The sequence below is a fragment of the Gekko japonicus genome, unplaced genomic scaffold (assembly GCF_001447785.1).
Source record: "Gekko japonicus isolate JY-2015 unplaced genomic scaffold, Gekko_japonicus_V1.1 scaffold253, whole genome shotgun sequence".
In the NCBI taxonomy this organism is placed as follows: Eukaryota; Metazoa; Chordata; class Lepidosauria; order Squamata; family Gekkonidae; genus Gekko; species Gekko japonicus.
This window is the reverse complement of record NW_015173681.1, coordinates 565,803-587,144: the sequence shown is the minus strand read 5'-3', so window position 1 is coordinate 587,144 and position 21,342 is coordinate 565,803. Positions and strand designations below refer to the sequence as shown.

The 21,342-nt window shown below is 48.8% G+C and overlaps 1 protein-coding gene across 1 annotated transcript in view; it reads right to left on the bottom strand.

Annotated features, from left to right (window-relative positions):
• XYLB (xylulokinase homolog (H. influenzae)) overlaps positions 1-21,342 on the bottom strand; it is a 170,869-nt gene that overhangs the window by 18,982 nt on the left and 130,545 nt on the right. The window contains exons 16-18 of the mRNA XM_015423056.1: positions 19,894-19,952; positions 14,611-14,698; positions 11,589-11,683 (exon numbers count right to left, since the gene is read on the bottom strand). Coding sequence (XP_015278542.1) covers positions 11,589-11,683; positions 14,611-14,698; positions 19,894-19,952 — 242 coding nt within the window. The remainder of the gene's footprint in view (positions 1-11,588; positions 11,684-14,610; positions 14,699-19,893; positions 19,953-21,342) is intronic.

Below are 21,342 nucleotides of genomic sequence, written 5' to 3'. Positions count from 1 at the left end.
CAGGGGGGCCCCCAGGGGGGCCAGGACATTAGAAGCCCCCCCACTGTTGGCCCCCCCCCCCCAAGCACCAAGATGACAGAGCATTCTTTTTCTTCTTCCTCTTCCTCCTCTCTAGCTATTACACTTTATCTTCTGTTCCTTGTACTAATACATAATATAAGTATATCTAATTCTGAACTAGGCCCTAGAGCAGTGATGGCAAACCTTTTAGAGACCGAGTGCCCACACTGCGACCCAAAACCCACTTATTTATCACAAAGTGCCAACACGGCAATTTAACCTGAATACTGTGGTTTTACTTTAGAAAAAACAACTCATACGTTAACTAAGATGATCCAAACAAAGTAAGGAAAGCAATCCCAAATGCTTTCATTTCCTTAAAATTATTTGGCAGAGAATTCGACACTTTAATGATGGTCTGGGCCTGGCTGGAGCGATGGCATGCGTGCCCACAGAGAGGGCTCTGAGTGCCACCTCTGGCACCCATGGCATAGGTTCGCCACCACTGCCCTAGAGTGTGGATTAAAAATCCGCACAGTGGGGACAGGGACAGATGGGGGATTTCTATTTTAACATGGCCCCACGTTTGCAAAAAAAACCCATGAAAGCTTTAAAAAAATGCATGGGGGGGGGTAAAAAACCCAAAATAATACAAGCAATGTCTGTTGCTGCCAGAGATGAATGCCCACTGAGATCTTGGCGGCAAGTATCAGGGTGGCTAGGCAACCACAGCAACATTGTTGAGCCTTCCAAGCCTTGATTTCTGTCAGTCGAAGGCAAGGGTGGGGGGCAGGGAGGAAAGTGGATAAAGTAAAAGATGGGAAGGAAGGAAAGAAACACTGAAAAGGAGATAAGAAGCTGAAAGGAGGGAGAAAAGAAAAGGAGAGTGGTGTGGGTGGAAGAACAGGGGAGAGGATGACAGTGGGAGGGAAGCAGGGAGAGGTGAAAGCTGGGGGGAGCAGATAAAGATAAGGTTGGTTAATGGGTGGGAGGAAGAGAAGAAAGCAGGGGATATGGAGGGGCTATTGGGGCCTCCATAGAAGGTGAAGAGGGAATAGGTGGACACAGGATGAAAATTACATGTTGCCCATGAGCAATGTTCCTTCTAAGCTGTGGAGTCTTGTGAGCAAAAATTCTACTCTGTGAACTACTGGCATTAAAGTTGTGAGCCAGCGATTTTGCTGCTGCATAAATTAGTTTGCTCTGGAGCCTTCCTTCCTGAGCTAAGACAAAAATGTGTGAGCCGGAGGCGAAAAAACTGTGAGCTAGCTCACACTAACTCAGCTTAGAGGGAACACTGCCCATGAGTCCTTGCGGGGACCCCCTGGTTTTATATGGTATGCAGATGCAATTAAAAATTAAAATACAATATAATGCATGCCCTGCCTGCAGGCTTATCAACTTAAAATAACAGAGTCACTGGAAAGGAGCAAAACCTGGATCCAACTCCAGACTACACCCACGGGACCATACATAAGATTATATATCCGTTTCCTTTCCAAAACCTAAAACACAACCCCAAGCCACCCTCACCTACTTTCTTTGCTATTCAGCAGATCGCTGGAGCGTGGCTTGCAAATCTGCCGGGAGGTACAAGAAGTAAAGTTCCCCTTGGAGTTCAGCACGGCTTTGTTCGTATTAATCACTTGCTCTTCCTTTAGTCCTTGTCCTACTGCTCTAAATTGCTTTTTAAACTCTATAACTTTTTTTTTAAACAGCATTCTGTGGGCAGGTTTTGAGGAGGCCAGGATGGATGGATGAAAACCGGCAAAGTGGCTGATGGGGCTGAGAGAGCTCTTTCCAGAACTGCTTTTTCAAGGACAGCTCTTGTCAGAACTACGGCTTGCCCAAGGTCATCCAGCAGCTGCAAGTGGAGGAGTGGGGAATCAAACCCAGTTCTCCCAGATTAGAGTCTGCACAACTAACCACTACACCAAACTAGCTAGGAACTGGTTCACACAGGCATACATGTTCATAAGAACATAAGAACATAAGAGATGCCAATGTTGGATCAGGCCAAAGGCCCATCCAGTCCAACACTCTGTGTCACACAGTGGCCAGAAATACCAGGTGCCATCAGGAGGTCCACCAGTGGGGCCAGGACACTAGAAGCCCTCCCATTAGAAGTTAGAAGTTCGACGGCTGCAGCACTGGTTGGTGAAGCACACATGAATGAGCCAAGTCACGGACTGTATTACACTGTCAGTTGTCCAGTGTGGTTTAGCCATTCGGAGTGCTGGGCTGGGAAAACCCAGGCTGAAGTCCTCACTCTGCCATCGAAGCTCACTGGGTAACCTCGAGCCACTCACATTCTCCCAGCCTGACCTTCCTCACAAGATTGTAGTGAGGATACGATGGAGGAGGAGAGAGCTACCTACAGGGCAACAGGGATGCAGGCCAGCATTCTGCAAACCCAGGGGAACAGCCTGGTGGCTCTCCTCAGCAACCAGTTGCCCAGACCAAGGAGGTACAGCAGATTTTGGAGCTAAATCGCAGGGTAAAGGCAGGTTCTGGAGAAGTAGCAACGGGCAAGAGTCCAGTGGCGCCTTCAAGACTAACAAAACTTGTGGCAGGGGATGAGCTTTCGTGAGTCACTGCTCGCTTCTTCAGACAGGCATCGTTATCCTTTGAGGTGCATTACACGTTCAGAACTACTGGATATGGTAAGTCCTCTACAAGAAGTGGAGGAATGAGCAGTGACTCATGAAAGCTCATCCCCTGCCACAAATTTTGTTAGTCTTTTAGGTGCAACTGGACTCTTGCTCTTTTCTACTGCTACAGACAGATGAATATGGCGCCCCATGATGGGCCTGGGTCACCCGGGCAGGAAAATGCGGGGGGGGGGGAGCGTGGCTGTTTTCCCCGAGGCAAAATAATGCGCGGTTGCGCTAGCAGACGGACTGTGGAGGTCCCATGGTAGGAGGGAGGTGCTGAGCAAAGAAGCGGCGCGGTGCAGCAAACGGGTGGGTTTTTTTTCAGACACCAAAGTGTGCGCATGCCCCGTTGGGTGTTTGTGCGCATCTCATGGACAGTTGGAAAAAAAACACCTTTATACGAGGGGGCATGGGCGGGCACCGGAACTACCACCGGAAACGCGATCAGATGCCCGCCCTTGCCCCGCGGTTACCGGATACTAGTACCTCCGAGGTACTAGTTTTTAACCGTGCATCGTCGGCGGGAAGCCTCGGGTTCGCCACGGGAGCTCTACGCTTCCCAGATGTGGTGAGATCACGCCCGGAAAATCCGCCTATCTTCCGTCCCTCTAGCGTGCCTGATGCTCCGTGTGACCGCAGCCATGGTCTATCTTACAAGTAGTGACTCACAAAAGCCCCTCCCCAGCCACAAATTTTGTTACGTCTCGAAGGTGCTACTGGATTCTTGCTCTTTTCTACTACTACAGACAGACAGCGGTGACTCCCAAAAGCTCAGTTTGGTGTAGTGGTTAAGTGCGCGGACTCTAATCTGGGAGAGCCGGGTTTGATTCCCCACTCCTCCACTTGCACCTGGCTGGATGACCTTGGGCAAGACGTAGTTCTGACAAGAGCTGTTCTTGAAAAAGAGCAGTTTCTGTCAAGAGCTCTCTCAGCCCCACCAACCTCATAGGGTGTCTGTTGTGGGGAGAGGAAGGGGAAGGAGTTTGTAAGCCGCTCTGAGACACCTTTGGGTAGTGAAGGGCGGGGTATAAATCCAATCTCTTCTTCTTCTTCTTCTTCTCAGACCCTGCCACAAATTTCGTTAGTCTTGAAGGTGCTACTGGACTCTTGCTCTTTTCTACTGCTATAGACAGACTAACACAGCTACTCATCTTGATCTGGCCTCAGGTTCTAGAGAGTCAGCATCTCAGCTCGAACTATTATTTATTTCATTTCATTTTATTTATTTTATGAATTCGATTTATATCCCGCTCTCCTTACGTAGCAGGCTCAGGGTGGCTTACAGTAGGTTAAAATACGTTAAAACAGAGATGCATTGGAACAATGCAATAACGTAGTATACAACAAATGGCAATCATAAATACATATTAATACATATTTTTTTAAAAAACTGCCTGCCATTCCCACAGGAAATGGTGGGGAGGAAGAAATCCACGCCTGATCTCAGGGGGTTCGAAATGGGGACCTTGACAGTGATCTAAAACCACAGGACAAAAAATTCATCTCAGCTAGTGCCGCCGCAAATGCAAAACTTTTTGATAAGGGTCGGTTCACACATTCAGCTACCGGCCATCTGGTGCAGAGTTATCATATCATGTACGTTCACGTGTGAACGCACCTTAGAAGAAAAGGGAAAATAGTAATAAATCCTGATGAGTTTTTTTTTCTGCCTTTCTTTACTTGGCTCCAAAAAAAACCCCTTCATATACTCCAAAAGACAAATGCAGGGATGTGAACCAGACTGCTTCGCATGGGTTTTGCCAGGTTGCTTTTCAGAGAACTCCCCGGGAAGAGAGAGCGCTTAACTTCTGGTTGACTTTGAAGTTTATAAAAAGAACCGTCAGTTAAGTGGAAGCGGCTAAACCCGACAGAACGGAATCGGACCGACAGCGAGATGCAGCCCTGTTAAAAACAGAACCAAACTGACTCATCAGATTATGAACTTCCACTGCACTTTTCATGCTAGCGCACTGGATCTGCTGACAGGCCCTCTGGCTTTGGTTGTTTTTCCAGTCGGGAAGCTCGCTGAGAAGCCTACTACGGACTGGCAACGTTTTGCAAATTTCTAAAGAAGAGAAGGGAAGAGGTCAGGGCACACACAGCAGCTGCTGCTGGATTGGAAATCAAGAAGTATATTTGGAAAAGATCAGATCTGGGGACATGGAGGCCAATGTGCAGGACACTGAAAAGAAGACGAGAAGTATATGCTAAGAGAGAGCGGCTGCCACAGGGGGGGAAAGCCACATCCCTGTGTCATGTTGTCACCCTCCTTCTCAAAAACAAGTGACAGAATTTAGCTCATGTCCTGACACCGTTCCTGATCCTTTCCCTCCACAATCCTGGGCAAAGCTGGCAGGAGGGATTCAGTACAAGGACACCAAGACACAGGGAAAGTATTCCGCACATTACAAAGGGTGACACGGAGAACTTGACGCGGGGTTGCCATTTTCAGCAGCCGATTCACCTTTCTTGCAATGCACAGTTCCACCTAGAGAAGGAATTTCCAATGTGAAGAATAAAGGGAACCGATACAGGATTAAGGGATTCCCCAATGGAACTCCAGAGTCGCGGGTGGGGGGGGGGGGGAGACAGGGAGGGGCTATGGCCCAGAGACTCAGTCTGGTGTAGTGGTTAAGAGCACGGACTCCAATCTGGGAGAAACAGGTCTGATTCCCTGTTCCTCCACATGCAGCTGCTGGTGTGAACTTGGGTCAGTTACAAGTTATTTCAGAGCTGTTCTCTCACGAGCAGTTCTCAAAAGAGCTCTCTCAGCCCCACCTACCACACAGGGTGTCTGTTGTGGGGAGGGGAAGGGAAGGGAGATTGTAAGCCGCTCTGAGACCCCTTCGGGTAGTGAAAGCTGGGCTATAAATCCAATCTCCTCCTCCTCCTCTTCTTCTATGGAAATATGAAATTTCCAATCATCTGAGGAAAGGAGATTGTAAGCCGCTCTGAGATGCCTTTGGGTAGTGAAGGGCGGGGTATAAATCCAATCTCCTCCTCCTCCTCCTCCTCCTCCTTCTTCTGTGGCAGAGCATCTGGTCCTAGGTTAAATCCCAAGTATCCTAGGTTCAATCCCGGGCATCTCCAGTTGAAAGGACCAGGCAGTAGGTGATATGAAAGACCTCCACCTGAGACCTTGGAGAGCTGCTGCCAGTCTGAGTAGACAACACTGACTTTGATGGACTGATGGACTGATTCCGTATAAGGCAGTTTCATGTAACAATTAGACAAAAAGGGGGAAAGAGCGGAAGATGATACTATAAAAGAAGTCCATCAACTCCAGCATCCTGTTCCCACAGTGACCAATTACATGCCTTCAGGAAATTCCAAAGAAGGCCATGAAGGACACAGCTCACCCCTGATGCCATCCTTCTGCAACTGGTATACTGAAGGACACTGCCCCGAACTTGGAGGTTCCATTCAGTCATCATAGCTAAGTCTCGATAGGATCCTTCACTGATTTGTCTCGTCTTCTTTTTAAGCTGTCCAGGCGAGTGGCTGTAGATGCAATCGATGACAAACATTCATCACCCATTGCGCAAGTGAGTTTTTCTAGCTGTCGTGAATTGACTGCCCAGCACTTTCACTGGGTGGTCCATACTTCTATCATTTTACCATTTTACCCAACCCACTGATCATTTCAGATGCCCTTTAGTGACTTTCTTCCATCTCTAGGATGTCCTCTTTGAGATGGGGGGACCAGAACCATACACAATAACCCAAACATCACTGATTTATACAAAGGCTTGATGATCCTTGCTATTTTATGTTCAGTCCTTTCTTCTAATCATCCAAGGCATGGAATTTCCCTTTGCACTAATTTCATTGCGCCATCCACCATGAGTCCTGACCTGGAAGGCCCATGTTGGCCTGATCTCATAAGACGTTGGAAGCTAAGCAGGGCTGGCCCTGCCTAGTACTTGGATGGGAGGCCACCAGGGAAGTCCAGAGTTGCTACGCAGCAGCAGGCAATGGCAAACCACCCCTGTTCCTCTACTGCCTTGAAAACCCTACAGGGTCACCATAAGTCATCCACTATTATCCCAAGACCCCTCCCCGAGATAGTTCAGCCCATATCAGAACGCATGTGAGGTTTTCTGCTCTCATCAGAATCACTTTACAGTTAATTACCCTTGAAACGTCTTTGCCATTTTGACAAGTGGCCATTCAGAGAGCTTCACAGATCCTTCTGGTGTTCTCTGCAGTCAACTTGGACCTTCCTCATCCTCAGTAATTTGGAGTCACGAGCAAACCCAGCCACTTCACCCCCTTTTGACCCCCGGCTCTGGATCGCTTAAGTTAAATAGTGTTGATCGCTGTGATGAAAGGATGCTTCAACCCACAGGTACCTTGTGCAAAACCTATCGTTTTGGAAGAGAAATGTTTAATTTGCACTCAGCTAATGTTCAGAGATTACCCTCAAAAAAGTCTTCCCAGTTAGGCAAATGGCCGTAGAGCCAATTTTTGCTCGTGAGCCTGCAGTCGGTCTCAGTCAGTGGGGTTGCCATGGATATATGGATAGGCGAGTAGCCAACAAGGCAATAAGGCTTGCTGAAACACAGCCGAAAAGTCACATGACCAATGGGCCCCTTGGAACATTCTGGAGCCAGAAGATCAGAATTTATCACTAGGGTGGAGAAGAGGTGGAGTCTGATGGGCATCCGGAAAAGGAAGGATTCCTTTACTACAACATCCCAAGAGAGCATTCCAAGAGATTGGGGGGGGGGGGGGGATACAGAGCAAGGCTGTCTGGTTTTGGCTTTTCACTTGGCTTGGAGAAGACATGAAAACTGGATGGGCCAACCAAAGAAGGAAACATGGCCACACTAACCTGGCCCCTACCTGCTGGAACAGGCAGTCGGGACCATCTACCCTACATGGAGTTTGAGGCTCTGTGGATGGGACTCCAGTATCATCTATCTGTTTTTTGGAGGGGGGGGTCTGAATTATTGCTCGCCATATTTAACTAACTGGGTTTTTTTGTTTTAATATTTTTAATGTTTTTCGTGTACTTGTGCCAACTGACTTTTGTTGTTATCTGTTTTGATGTTACCCACCCTGAGCCCATTTGGGGAGGGCGGGATAGAAATTTTAAAAAAATAAATAAACAAGTGATCCTGACAGAAGTGGCACAGAGGGAGACAGATCCGGTCACTTTTAAGATTCCTCTCCCTCCCTCAGTCTTAATCAACTATCGTAGTGAGAAGTTTAGAGCTAGGGGAAGAAGACTGATTATACTGCACTTTTTGATCCTCCTTTGCTCAGTTTCAAGAGGGTAAGCATGTTGGTCTGCAGTCGAAGAGCTAGATTTGAGTCCCAACAAGATTTTCGGGGTAAAGGAGCTGAGGAAATGCTATCATCAGCATACAGTCTGAACTTCTGGTACTAAACTGACACCCACCATTGACCAAACTATGCTGGGAACAGGGACAGTCAGTCTCTGCTGTGAATGGTCTCCATGCCTGGTTTGTATGCCTGGCAATCACTAGGGTCGCCAACTCTGGGTGGGAAATTTCTGGAGATCTAGAGGTGGAGCCTCAAGGGAGTAGAATGCTTTGAAGTCCACCCTGCAAAGCAGCCATTTTCTCCAGGGGAACTGCTCTCTGTCGTCTGGGAAATCAGTTCTAATCCTGGAATGTCTACAGGCCCCACCTGAGGGAGGGCAACTCCAACTGTCACTCAAAGTCGGAGTGTTCACTTCAACTCCAGAAGGGCCAATCAGGCTGCGTCGAGATTAGAACCCTTGACCAAATCACTGAGTGGGAAAGGAGAAGGGGTGATGACAGCAGTTCCTGGCGGTCGGCCTGCCCACGTGGGACGAAGGCGAGAAGACAAATGGTGCAAAGGGAAGGCTCTTTAATGACTGTATAACCCCAACGTGAATTTCACGTGCAGCTTTGTCAGGGACTAAAGTGTACCTACGGGTGGAACTAGGGTTATACAATCATTAACGATTCTTTCCTTTGTACCTTTTGTCTTAAGGACATAAGAACATGAGAGAAGCCAGTGTTGGATCAGGCCAGTGGCCCATCCAGTCCAACACTCTGTGTCACCCAGTGGCCAAAAACACCAGGTGCCATCAGGGTCAGGACACTAGAAGCCCTCCCACTGTTGCCCCCCAAAGCACCAAGAACACAGAGCATCACTTGCCCCAGACCGAGAGTTCCTATCTATACCTTGTGGCGAATAGCCACGGATGGACCTCTGCTCCATACGTTTATCCAGTTCCCTCTTGAAGCTGTCCATGCTTGTAGCCACCACCTCCTCCTGTGGCAGTGAATTCCATGTGTTAATCACTCTTTGGGTGAAGAAGGACTTCCTTTTATCCGTTCTAACCCGACTGCTCAGCAATTTCATTGAGTGCCCACGAGTTCTTGTATTGTGAGAATCACCTTCATTTTGCCTTGGTGCTCCCCCCTCTTTTCTGCCCATGTAGAAGCCACGGCCTGATTCATCTAGCAACAGGTTCAGTGACTACCTCCTTCCTTCTCATGCCAGCTGCCTGGGAAGTGAGAGTTGCCAACTCCAGGTGGCGCCTGGGGAGGACAGGGACCTCAGTGGAGGACAATGCCAGAGAGTCCACCCTCCGAAGCATTCATTGGCCACCAGGAGGGGATGGGTGGGGTAGGGTTGCCAGATCCAGGTTGGGAAACTCCTGGAGGTTTGGGGGTGGAGCCTGGGGAGGATGGGGACCTCAGTGGGGTACAGTGCCTTCGAGTCCACTCTCCAAAGCAGCCATTTTCTCCAGGGGAACCTCTGTAGTCTGGAAATGAGCTGTAATCCCGGGGGATCCCCAGGCCCCACCTGGAGGCTGGCATCCCTAATGTAAAGGCAGGTGAACGTGGATGTTTCAAAATGCATTGCGGAGGCCTTCGAGAGGGTGGCTCCCGGAATCCAACCCTCCGGGCTGGAACCAACTATTTCTCATTCCCATCGCCAACAAGCTATTTTCTGCCAGTGAGTTACAATTTGCTTGGCATAATTACTCGTGCTGTCACTGCTGCTTGCCGCTGCAGTACGTGTCCTCGGTCCCCAAGGGCTTAATAAGCAGCGCTAAACCCTTGATATCCCTGTACTTGCAGCTAATCCCACCTAAGAGAGTTTCCACTGGTGGCAATACGGCGCTGATTTACAAATGCAATAAAGGAAGGTGGGCATCCCGACAGCAAGGGAGGCCAATACTCAGATGGGGAGAAAGAAGGCATAGAAAGCCTCAACACATTAAGCCGGTGCTGGTTTTCAAATGGTGTACTGGGGAACCCTGAGGGCTTCCCGAAAACTTAGCAGGGGTCCGCAGTGAAAAGTTCAGTAGAGGCACACCAGTTTCCCTGAAAGACTGCTTAGCAAAGAGGTCAACATGAGACACAGGCTGGCCTGTCCATTGAGCAAACCTAGGCAACCACTTTGCCAGAGCTGCAGGGGTGCCAAAAGAGTTAAGAGGGCTACAGGCAGCCATAGAGGGCCAGGGTGCAGCACAGAGAGGGAGCCGAACCAGCGTTCCTCCTACACATGTTTCACCAAGTGTTCAGATAAGAACTGACTGCACCGGTTTGGTCGCACTAGTGCTTTACCATAGGATGCCGCCATATTTATTTAATTTTATTGTATTTATTGTATTTTATATTTTGTATTTGTTGTTTTAAATTGTATGTTGTTTTAAACCTGTTGTAAGCCTCACTGAGCCGCCTCGGCAGGAGGGCGGGATAGAAATCCGATAGGTAGGTAGGTAGGTAGGTAGGTAGATAGATAGATAGATAGATAGATAGATAGATAGATAGATAGATAGATAGATAGATAGATAGATAGATAGATGTCCTATCATGCCTACTCAGAAGTGAGTCCCACTAGGTGCAGTGGGATTTACTCCCAGGTAAGCATATTTAGGGTTTTAGTCCTTGGAACAAGCCAGTTGGTGTTTTGTTATGCTCATATATGCATGTTGTTGTTGTTGTTGTTGTTATTTCAATTTATTAATCGCTTTCCCCCGTGGGCTCAAAGTGATGTACAGTTACACATTTTAGACAGGGGACTAACAATGTTCATTGGGTATAGGGAGGACAACATATATTCATTTTTAATTGCACACGCTGTCACTGCACAGTGTAAACGTCTTCTGGCTTGGCTTAGTCATTTTCCGAACGGCTGCTTGTCGACAAGGCTTCAGGACCCATATGTCAAATCGCCACACTGCCACCGCCTGGCTGGAAACATCCATTGCAGGGATTTTTGCCTTTTTCCGGACCTCGACCAGGACATCCCGACCATCAGCTAACACCCTCCCACAAGGGAGATTGGTGTGCCCACCCTCTCTAAGGAGTGGTTGAAGGGGGGGCAAAGTCATGGTTAATGGGTGGGGCCGTGGTTCAGTGGTAGAGCATCTGCTTGGCTTGCAGAACGTCCCCAGTTCAATCCCCAGCATCTCCAATAAAAGGACCAGGCAGGAGTTCAGCCTGAGACCCTGGAGAGCACCTGCCAGTCTGAATACACAAATACTGACCTTGATGGACCCAGGGTCTGATTCAGTAGAAGGCACGCTTCATGTGTTCCTAGTTCACCTAGGGCACCAAAAAACCCTGGGCCACCCCCCATATGAAAAGGGTGTCCTATAGATAAAACTTTACTAATGACTACCTTATCTACACGATAAATTGCCATTGGCCTTAACAGCTGTTACCTCTTCCCAGAGACCATGAGAATTCCACAGCAAAGGTTCACACCTCCAGTGCATTCCTTGAAGTTAGGGATTTTCCCAATGACTGCCTCGCAACACTTTGTAATACAGACCCACAGTCCAAACAAAAGAAGCTTCCCCCCCCCCCGAAAGAAAAACCTTTTCTTTTGCAAATGGCTCCGTCAGCCCTTCTATCTTTTTTAAAGCACAAACAAACAAAAAACAAGCCAATCTGTTAAAAATGGCCGGAGCCACCTCACCTGAGCCACGCCGGCTGCTTGGTTAGCGACTAATCTGGGTCCTGGTGCTAATTTCACGATGTCGGCCAAGGACACGTTTGTCTCCGCCACCAGTCCTGCAACAGAGGATCACAGGCCTGATCAATGCGCAGAAACAGGATGAGGGATGCGCCCGGACGCCCCGGCAAATTAATACGTCGCATTGATCCTCCTGGGCCGGGTCAGCATTCGGGAGTGAAGGATAAAGGGTAAAGATCTTACATTCCAATGCAACTCAGGCCTGGGCCAGCCAGGATGCCGAGATTGAGTTTACGCCAATCACTCCCGTTTGTCCCATGGAGGGCGAAGCCGGCCACAAGAGTTGCAAGTTCAACAGTATCAGTAATCACTGAGGAACACCGATAAAGCGGCACACAGATGAGGAAATATGGAAAAGTAATGAATTCAAGGGCAAAGCGTGACCACGAAAAAGCCCACAGAGAAGCCTGGAGATAGAAAATGAAGAGCAGGGAGAGGGGGAAGAGTACGATGGAGCGGGAGATAGATAGGGAGAAAGGAGAGAAATTACCCCAGCCTCGCAAGCGGTTTTTTTAGCCTGCCCACCCACACAGCATCACAATAGTCATTTGTGACCTAAAAGAGAGAAAAAAGAACCACCTTGTGCAGAGCTTCCCCGCCTGGAAGCAATCGCTGCTCCCCACCGGCATCCCTGACAGCGTTTGTTTATAAGTCTAATGAATCTACAAATAGTTTGAACCGGAGTGCCCTAGATTAAATAGACAGCATGCTCTGGAAATGTGCGTGTGCACTCTTGTCGCGGGGTCGCCACGTTTCCCAGCCATTACCGGTGCTCTCTAAGCCCCAGTCATATATGGGCAAGGCATGATGATTCCCTCTGCTAGTGGAGCCTCCACTGGATCCTGGTTTTGCCTGTAGGGGAAGACGGTCTGAATGGAGGGGGGGAGCTTTTAGCGTGAATGGCTTTCTCTCCTTCCTGGTCTGTGGTCTATCAGTGGCTACTAGCCAAGGTGACTAAAGGGAACTCCCGTGTTCGGAGGCAGCCAGCCTCTGAACATCACGAGTAGGCCTCAGCCCCTATGACCCATTGCTGGCCCTCCAGAAGAAGTGGTTGGCCACTGTGTGAGGCAGCACGCCGGACTAGATGGACCACTGGTCTCATCCAGCAGGGCTCTTCTGATGTTCTTACCAAGGGAAGGCTTCAGCCCCTATGCCCTGTTGTTGGCCCTCCAGAGGAACTGGTTGGCCGCTGTGTGAGACAGGAGGCTGGACTAGATGGACCACTGGTCTGATCCAGCAGAGCTTTTCTTAAGCTCTTATCAGGGGAAGGCCATGGCCTCTGTGCCCTGTTGTTGGCCCTCCAGAGGAACTGGTTGGCCACTGTGTGAGACAGGAGGCTGGACTAGATGGACCACTGGTCTGATCCAGCAGGGCTCTTCTGATGTTCTTACCAGGGAAAGGCCTCAGCCTCTATGCCCTGTTGTTGGCCCTCCAAAGGAACTGGTCTAGTCTGTGTGAGACAGGATGCTGAACAAGATGGACAACTGGTCTGATCCAGCAGGGCTCTTCTGAGGTTATCAGGGGAAGGTTTCAGCCTCTATGCCCTGTTGTTGGCCCTCCAGAGGAACTGGTCTAGTCTGTGTGAGACAGGATGCTGGACTACATGGACCACTGGTCTGATCCAGCAGGGCTCTTCTGATGTTCTTATCAGGGGAAGGCCTCAGCCTCTGTGCCCTGTTGCTGGCTCTCCAGAGGAACTGGTTGGCCACTGTGTGAGGCAGGATGCTGAACTAGATGGATCACTGATCTGATCCAACAGGGCTCTTCTTATAGTCTTATGTTCAGGGAAGGGAAGGGTTAAAGATTCCCCTTCTCTCTCTCCCCCCACCTTCTGTTTTAGTCTGTCCCTCAGAAAAGCGTTTGGAAAAGAAAAATAAGACTTCTTAAAAAATGACCACAGGACTAAACGTAAAATGTTGTTGTGCCTTATGCTTCCAATTCAACAAAGAACAGTATGGCTGGACCAGGGGAGAGCATGCCAGACCTACCAGTCAGAGAATGCAGCTGGTACAAAATGTTTGTGGTATAAGTAGTTTTGGTGCTTACATTGTACATCTCTTCTGGCAGATTTTTTTTTAGTGAACAGGCGATTCATGAGCATTACCAATCAATCAATCAACAGAGCAAAAGAAGAGCAGAGGAATTAGGAAGGGCTTAACATGGGGCAAGGAATACAAGAAAGATCCAGGGAATATCCCCTCCCCTCCTCTGGGTTCTGTGTCATCACATAGTGCAGTGTGCGCTTTCAAGCTGTTTGCTTTTTTGAAAACTGAGGGCTAGAGCCTTTTTTCTGTCATGTGGAAACTGAGGTCCTCAGATTTTAAAACTGAGGGCTAGAACCTTGTTTCTGTCATGTGGAAACACCCTCAGATTTTAAAACTGAGGGCTAGAACCTTGTTTCTATCATGTGGAAACACCCTCAGATTTTAACACTGAGGGCTAGAACCTTGTTTCTGTCATGTGGAAACTGAGGTCCTCAGATTTTACATGTATGTAAAATATGTAGGCTATGTAAGGTATATTGTAAGGTATAAATAAAATAGTAGAATATACCCGACAGAGGGTTTCACAGTGTATTCCATGTATTCTGGGGTTCTGTGGAATCCTACTAATGGAAATATGCTTCCACTGCTTGCCTCACAGTCCACAAGTTCTTGAGTTCAAAGCCAGTTCACACAGGACAATGGATAACCCCACAGAGTATCAACCACAGGACAAGCTTGAGCATCCTTTGCAACACACAGGGGTTCCTTCACCATTTTTTATGCGTTCCTCAGCAGAAAAGGATTTGCTGAAGGTAAGCAGTTTGGAAACCAACAGCCTATCATACCACACATCCCGCCCCCCCCGGTAATACGCAGAACACTCTCCTGGGGGTAATTTCCAACGTCTTTCCCAAACACAGTCAAATATGCATTCTGCTCTCTATGTTCGTACTGCTTAGAGGGCTCTTCAGTTGACTTACCATGAATTGCTCGGTAAGCAGAACCTAAACAGGCTGAATTAGCAGTGTCAATAGTGTAAACCGGAGCGCTGAACACATCCGACAGGATCTGAGAAGAGCAAAAGCATCGGTTACAGCTAAGCCGCGGGAAACGGGCAATTTCATTCCCTGAGCCGAAGCACGCAGACGGGCTGCCGAACAAGGAGATCGGCCGTGGGAAAGCGGCCCTTGCAATCCCATCTGTATTATTCCACGTGGCACAGCAGGTTTCAGGGGCTTGTAAGTAACCATCAAAGGAGACGGGTGGGATTCCTGATGTTTTTTCCCTACGGATTATCTGGTTTTGAAGTTCTGATAGAAAGGCAGAATAACCCAACTGAAGAATTAATTGATAGGAACAAACTACATCGGTCAAAGTATTTTTAGGCACATCTCGATCACATGTTGAGAAAAGGCTGTGCCCCTTCGGTTTTGTGTGTTTTTGTTCTAAATGAACTTTTGAACACATGAAACTGCCTTTGATTGGATCAGACCGTCAAGTCCATCAAGGTCAGTCTTGCCTACTCAGACTGACAGCAGCTTTCCCAGGTTGGGCCGAGAAAAACAGGTTGCTTACCTGTAACTGGTGATCTTCGAGTGGTCATCTGTGCATTCACACCTATGGGATCTAGTGTGCACACGCTGGATCGATCGACATTGTAGCAAGCTCTTTAACGGATTTTCGCGCCCAGACCTCAGGCATGCGCAGGAACCCCACCGCACGTGCCCAGAGGGGTGGGCGCAGACATCCCGCCAGTTCCTTCAAACCGCCGCAAATCAACCCCTATTCAAAAATGTAGAAGCTGACAGCAGCGGGGAAGGATGGCGGGTGGTGTGAATGCACAGATGACCACACGAAGATCAACAGTTACTGTTAAGCAACCTGTTTATCTTCGACGTGGTCTCTGTGCTTCACACCCATGGGAGATTAGCGAGCAGTGGCCTACCTGGAGGAGGGTGCTGGCAGGTCCTTACTGCGTAGCCAAAGATAGAATGTGACATCCCATGTCTGTATTAGAGTTCTTACGGATGTCTAGGGCGTAGTGCCTTATGAAGGTAGCAGCTTTGCATATGTCCATTAAGGGAACTCCCTGGAGAAAGGCAGTGGAAGCCGCAACAGCTCGAGTTGAATAGGCTCTGATCGGGCCAGGCAATGGCTGTTTGGCAATCAGGTAGCAGAGGTGGATGAGACCCACAATCCACCTCAAGAGGCGCTGAGCGAGTCCCCATCCTTGCTGGTGCGTATGAGACGAACAGTTGGGACTCACGTCTCGCTGGACGGGTTCTGTTCAGGTAGAACAGGAGCGCAAGTTTCACATCTAAGGTGTGTAACAGTCTGTCCTCTGAGGATGTCGGGAGCCGGGAAGAAATCCGGGAGGAAGACCTCTGCCTGTAGGTGGAACTCTGACACTACCTTTGGCAGGAACGAGATGTCAGGGACGAGGTGGACACCGTCTGGCAAAAAAGACAAGGTGTGTCGTGTCTGAAAGCCAGTATTTCTCCAACTCGCCTCGCTATGGGAGTCCAGGAGCTGGATGGTCGGTATCGGTGGAGGGGCATGGACCTCTGATGTCGATACTGCCATTGGAGTGGGAGGCACTTTTGGGGCATCACCCAGTGCAGACACCGCTACCTTCCCCTTCTTTGCCGCCTTTAGGGACTTAGAGGAGCCCTTTTTTGCGGACTTGTGCTCCTTACTTGGCTTGGGCTTCTTCTTCACTGGAGTGGAAGCGGAGGATTGCGCCTTCAATGCCGGTGGTTTCGATGTTGGTTGGCCGATGTCGGAGGCAGGCCTCGATGCCAGAGCTGTCGATGTCAATGGTCTCTGAGGGAGGATGTAAAGCCGACTCAAGGAGTGCCACTTTAAGGCGCGCAGCTCGGTTTTTTCGTGTCTGGCTAGAAAACCTGGCACCGTGCCGGCAAGACTCAGGTCGATGAGACTCCCCCAAACAAAAAATACAAAGGGTGTGGCGGTCAGGTGGAGCTAGTTTGCTGCCGCAACTCTTACAGCGGTTGAAAACCCCCCACTTTTCCTCCATAACAAATACCAAAAGGAGGAAAAAGAAGGGGGGGGGGCGAAGACTAAACTGAGGTAAAACCGGCAACTTCCCCCTCAACACGAAAAACAATGTTTTTTTGAAAAACAAACGAAGAAGAGTGAGAAAAATAATAAAACTGAGGAAAAAATCCGAAGAGCCGTGGGGCAAAGTTAGCCAAAAAAGCGAACCGATCAGACCGACGAAGAAAGGGTCTTTCCAACGCGGCAGTAAGAAAGGAACTGGCGGGATGTCCACACCCACCCTTCTGGGCATGCGCGGTGGGGTTCCTGTGTATGCCTGAGGTCTGGGCGTGAAAGTCCGTTAAAGAGCTTGCTACAATGCCGATCGATCCAACGCGTGCACACTAGATCCCATGGATGTGAAGCACAGAGACCATGTCGAAGATCTTTCAAATCTCCTCCTACCTGATCCTTTTCCCTGGAGATGCCAAGGACTGAACCTGGGGCCTTCTGTATGCCACACAGATGCTCTGCCACTGAGCCATGCCCCCTCCAGTTATGAAGTCACATGAATTATACTGGACAAAACTCATATGTAGAAACATATGTTCAGGGACTGAAGTGAGCCCATCTTTTTTATGTGTTCTCACTGAAACATTACAGATACCAATAGCTAGCAGGGGCAGGACCAAAAGTCAAAATAAAAGCTAAGAACAGAAGGAGGAGGAGGAGGAGATTGGATTTATACCCTGACCTTCACTCAGAGTCTCAGAGCGGTTTAAAAACTACTTTCCCTTCCCATCCCCATAACAGACACCCTGTGAGGTAGGTGGAGCTGAGAGAGCTCTTTTCAGAACTGCCCTTTCAAGGACAGCTCTTGTCAGAACTATGGCTTGCCCAAGGTCATCCAGCAGCTGCAAGTGGAGGAGTGGGGAATCAGACCCGGTTCTCCCAGATTATAGTCCACACACTTAACCACTACACCAAATAGGACTTGATTGGCCAGAACATTTCTGGCATTTCTCCTCCTGTTACTTTACAGTAACACCATTTATACAGAGCTTTCCTTTTTGTACTTCACATATACTGTCTCAAAAATCCTTGCACAGGATTGTATCCTTGTTGGCAAATATTAGTACCCTTATAGAAGCAAGCCAGGAGTGCGGATGAGAGAAATCAAAGCTCTCTAAAGACGGAGGCAAGCCCTCCTCTTTCACAAGGCACGCTCTTCGCCATCAGGTTCAACAGAAATCTAAATCTAACCAGGGAGCCGAGCAAAACAAAGGGAATGGAGCAGTGTCACCCACAACCATGGAATACTTTAGGATACTAGAGGCAGGGAAGCAAAACTCGCACCACCCTGTACGGAACTAGCTCAAGATGGGTCGCCGTGTTAATCTGTCTGTAGCAGTAGAAAAGAGCAAGAGACCGGTAGCACCTTCAGGACTAGCAAAATGTGTGGCAGGGGATGAGGTATCTGAAGAAGTGAGCAGTGGCTCACGAAAGCTCATCCCCTGCCACATATGCTGTGAGTCTTTAAGGCGCTGCTGGACTCTTGCTCGTTTCTACTTGTATGGAAAAACAGTGTTAGCAGGGAACACATCTGCCCCAGGTCTGTGTGGGATGCTTCTGCAGAAAATGGACCCGGCCAATGCCTCTAGGGTGAGAGGTCTTGATGGGGACCCGACCTGGTGGTGGTGGTGGTGGTAGTGGCTTCAGGATCTCTCCAGTGTCTGCTGGGCTTCTCCTCCTGGTGGAACTCTCCGTTGTGAGTGTTAATATGAAGAGGGGGAGAAGGGCCTCCTTTCTGGTCTCTGTGCCTTGGCTCTTGAGGTTTTCACTGGAGCCACTGTGGCTCTACTCAGGTGTTGGGGCTGGCCAGCCCTCTTACAGCCAGGCTCTTTGCCTCGGGTATAGTGGCTAAGTGCGCGGACTCTAATCTGGGAGAACCGGGTTGGATTCCCCACTCCTCCACATGCAGCTGCTGGTGTGACCTTGGGTCAGTCACAAGTTCTCTCAGAGCTGTTCTTGAAAAAGAGCAGTTTCCGTCAAAGTTCTTTCAGCCCCACCTAACCTCACAGGGTGTCTGTTGTGGGGAGGGGAAGGGGAAGGAGTTTGTAAGCCGCTCTGAGACTCCCTTGGGTAGTGAAGGGCGGGGTATAAATCCAATCTCTTCTTCTCTTCTGGATGGGCAGGGAGAAGAGAGTAATAAGGAGTCTAGGGCTCTGTTTCCCAGCTCACTTTAGGCACACTAGAAAAGTTTCAAGGAAGAGGTTCAAGAGTGTCCTTGATTCCACCAAGTGGCCGCCTTTATATTATGAAAAATCATTGAGTTAGCTTTTACAGATGTCTTGTACTGATTCCCTTTCGCAGTGAAAAAGTAGGCAAATTGCGCATATTTCACTGTGCAATGATGACATGCCTGCATTCTGTGCACAAGCACACTATGTGCATGCACAAGAGAACTGTGGCCGCTCGTGGCTTCCAGCACATGTGCCATGTTATGAAATATTCACTTTGTAACTATTACTAGCCAATCGAACTGGGCATTTTTGGTTGTTTGGATGCATCTTCCGTGGTTTCCCATCAGCATTCGATGCAAGTCTGTCCTTCTTAGTGTCAGGCTCTGAAGTCACTACCTGAGGCTTAGAAGGGTTCTGCACATGGGTGGGGCAGCAGCAATGCTCCAAGCTGTGGAGTCTTGTGAGCAGAAATTCTACTTTGTGAGCTACGGGCATTAAAGCCGTGAGCGAGCAATTTGGCTACTGCATGAATCAGTTTGCTCTGGAGCCATCCCTTCCTGAGGCAGGACAAAAAAAGTGTGCGCCGGAGGCTAAAAAACTGTAAGCTAGCTCACACTAACTCAGCTTAGAGGGAACACTGGTCAGCAGGACTCTGTTGAAGCGAAGGGTGAGGAGGCCGACTTGCAGCAGGGACTCCCCCCCCCCTTTCTCTAGTTTTGAAGCTAAGCAAGAGTTGGGACTTTAATACATGTGCTTGCATGTCATAGGCCCCTCACCTGTATACTCAGGTCAGGACTGAAGCAACATCCACATTCTTCACTGGGAGCTCTCCAGGGTGCTGAAGAGGCGGCCCCTCCCCTGGTTACCGGGAACCCGAATCTTCTACCTTCTTCACACTGCTGTGAAGTCTTGCTTAAAATCAGTCATCTCCACCCTCTGCTCATTTCCCCACAGGTTTACAGCCAGGTCAAAACACCACTTGGGGGCGGGGGAGGCTCAAAGATTTCATATGATCTCACATACTTGCAAGATTTCTTTATTGTAGGATGCCCCACCGGTAGCCAGGATTCTGGTTGTTGGCACTGCAAAGCGGGGGGGGGGGGGGGGGAGAGAAGAGAAATTGCCATGAATATGGTGTGTGCCACTCACAGGAGGATTGTAGTGGTTAGACAAAAATTAACAGCTGTGCACTAAGAGCGCAAATTCAAAGCTGGGGTCATCTTTGAGCAGTTGACGGAATGGGTTTTAGTCCAGGAAAGCTAAGGCCAAAATAAATCTGTTAAAGTGTTTAAGGTTCAGAAAGGCTCCTTTTTGTTTTTGCTGAAAGAGATTAACATGGCCGCACCCCCCCCCCCGATGTTTTTAGAAACCGATTCACACGAAGAAAAGAGTGGCTTTGTGTCAAATCTGCTGGGATTAGTTTCAAAGCTAATTTGCAGACAGATGGCATCAGCGCGTGGTAAAACAGTTGTATGGTAATTTCACAGGGCTCCCAGGGCTATGGCTGGTGGCATCGCTACATCGTTTCTGGGGGAAACCCGGAAGTGACGTTGGGCCGCTCTAGGAATTCCTAGATCCTCTACGGTTTGCCTGTGCCTCTGCATGTCCCTGCCCCAACCCTCACACTCCTGCCCTATCTTTTCATTAGGTGCCCATTTCCCATTTCTGCACAGGACACTAGGCTCAGTCACCCTTGGTCACATCATGTGTTGGAAGGTTCCAACCATTAGTGGAACAGACCCCAATTAAAAGGAACTTCCAGATCCATGGGCAGTAAACCTCTGAATACCAGTACTAAGAGGCAAAGCCCTGTCCTCTATTTCCTCTGGCCCTCCAAGGCAGCTGGTCGGCCTCTTTATGGAACAAAAAACTAGACCAACCATTGGTCTGTTCCAGCAGGTTCCTTCCAATGTTCTTAAGATCCCATGCACTGTCCACAAAACAGAGACAAGTGGCATCTTAGCAAAACCAAGGGGTATATTATTGAACTTTGGTCCAAAAACCCCTTCAAACCCTTGGTTACAAGAAAATACACAATCCCACAGTGAGACAACAGATTTTGCATCACCTTTATTTAAAAAGACACAGCAGGACTAACAACCAACCTCACGAGCTCTGCACGAAGTTTCCAAGCCCAGCATGCTTTGACTCGGGTGCAGGCTTTTTTTGCAATTCAGCCAAAGGCTCTGCAAAAGAGGAAACTTCATTCCACCGATAAATTTAATCAGATCTTCCTCTTTGGAGGATATTCAGCGATGCACAAATTGGGTTTAAAAAGCCATTAAGATCTCTGTCAATGTCAGTAAACAAATAAACCACACAGCCGACTGATTCCTGGGAGAAAACAAGTTTCAATTATACCTGTGCAGAGTGACAGAGCCCTGCCAATATTTCAGAAACATGTCACAGAAACCAGTGAAAAATAACCACTAAAACTACTGGGCTTAGAGGAGGAGGAGGAGGAGGAGGAGG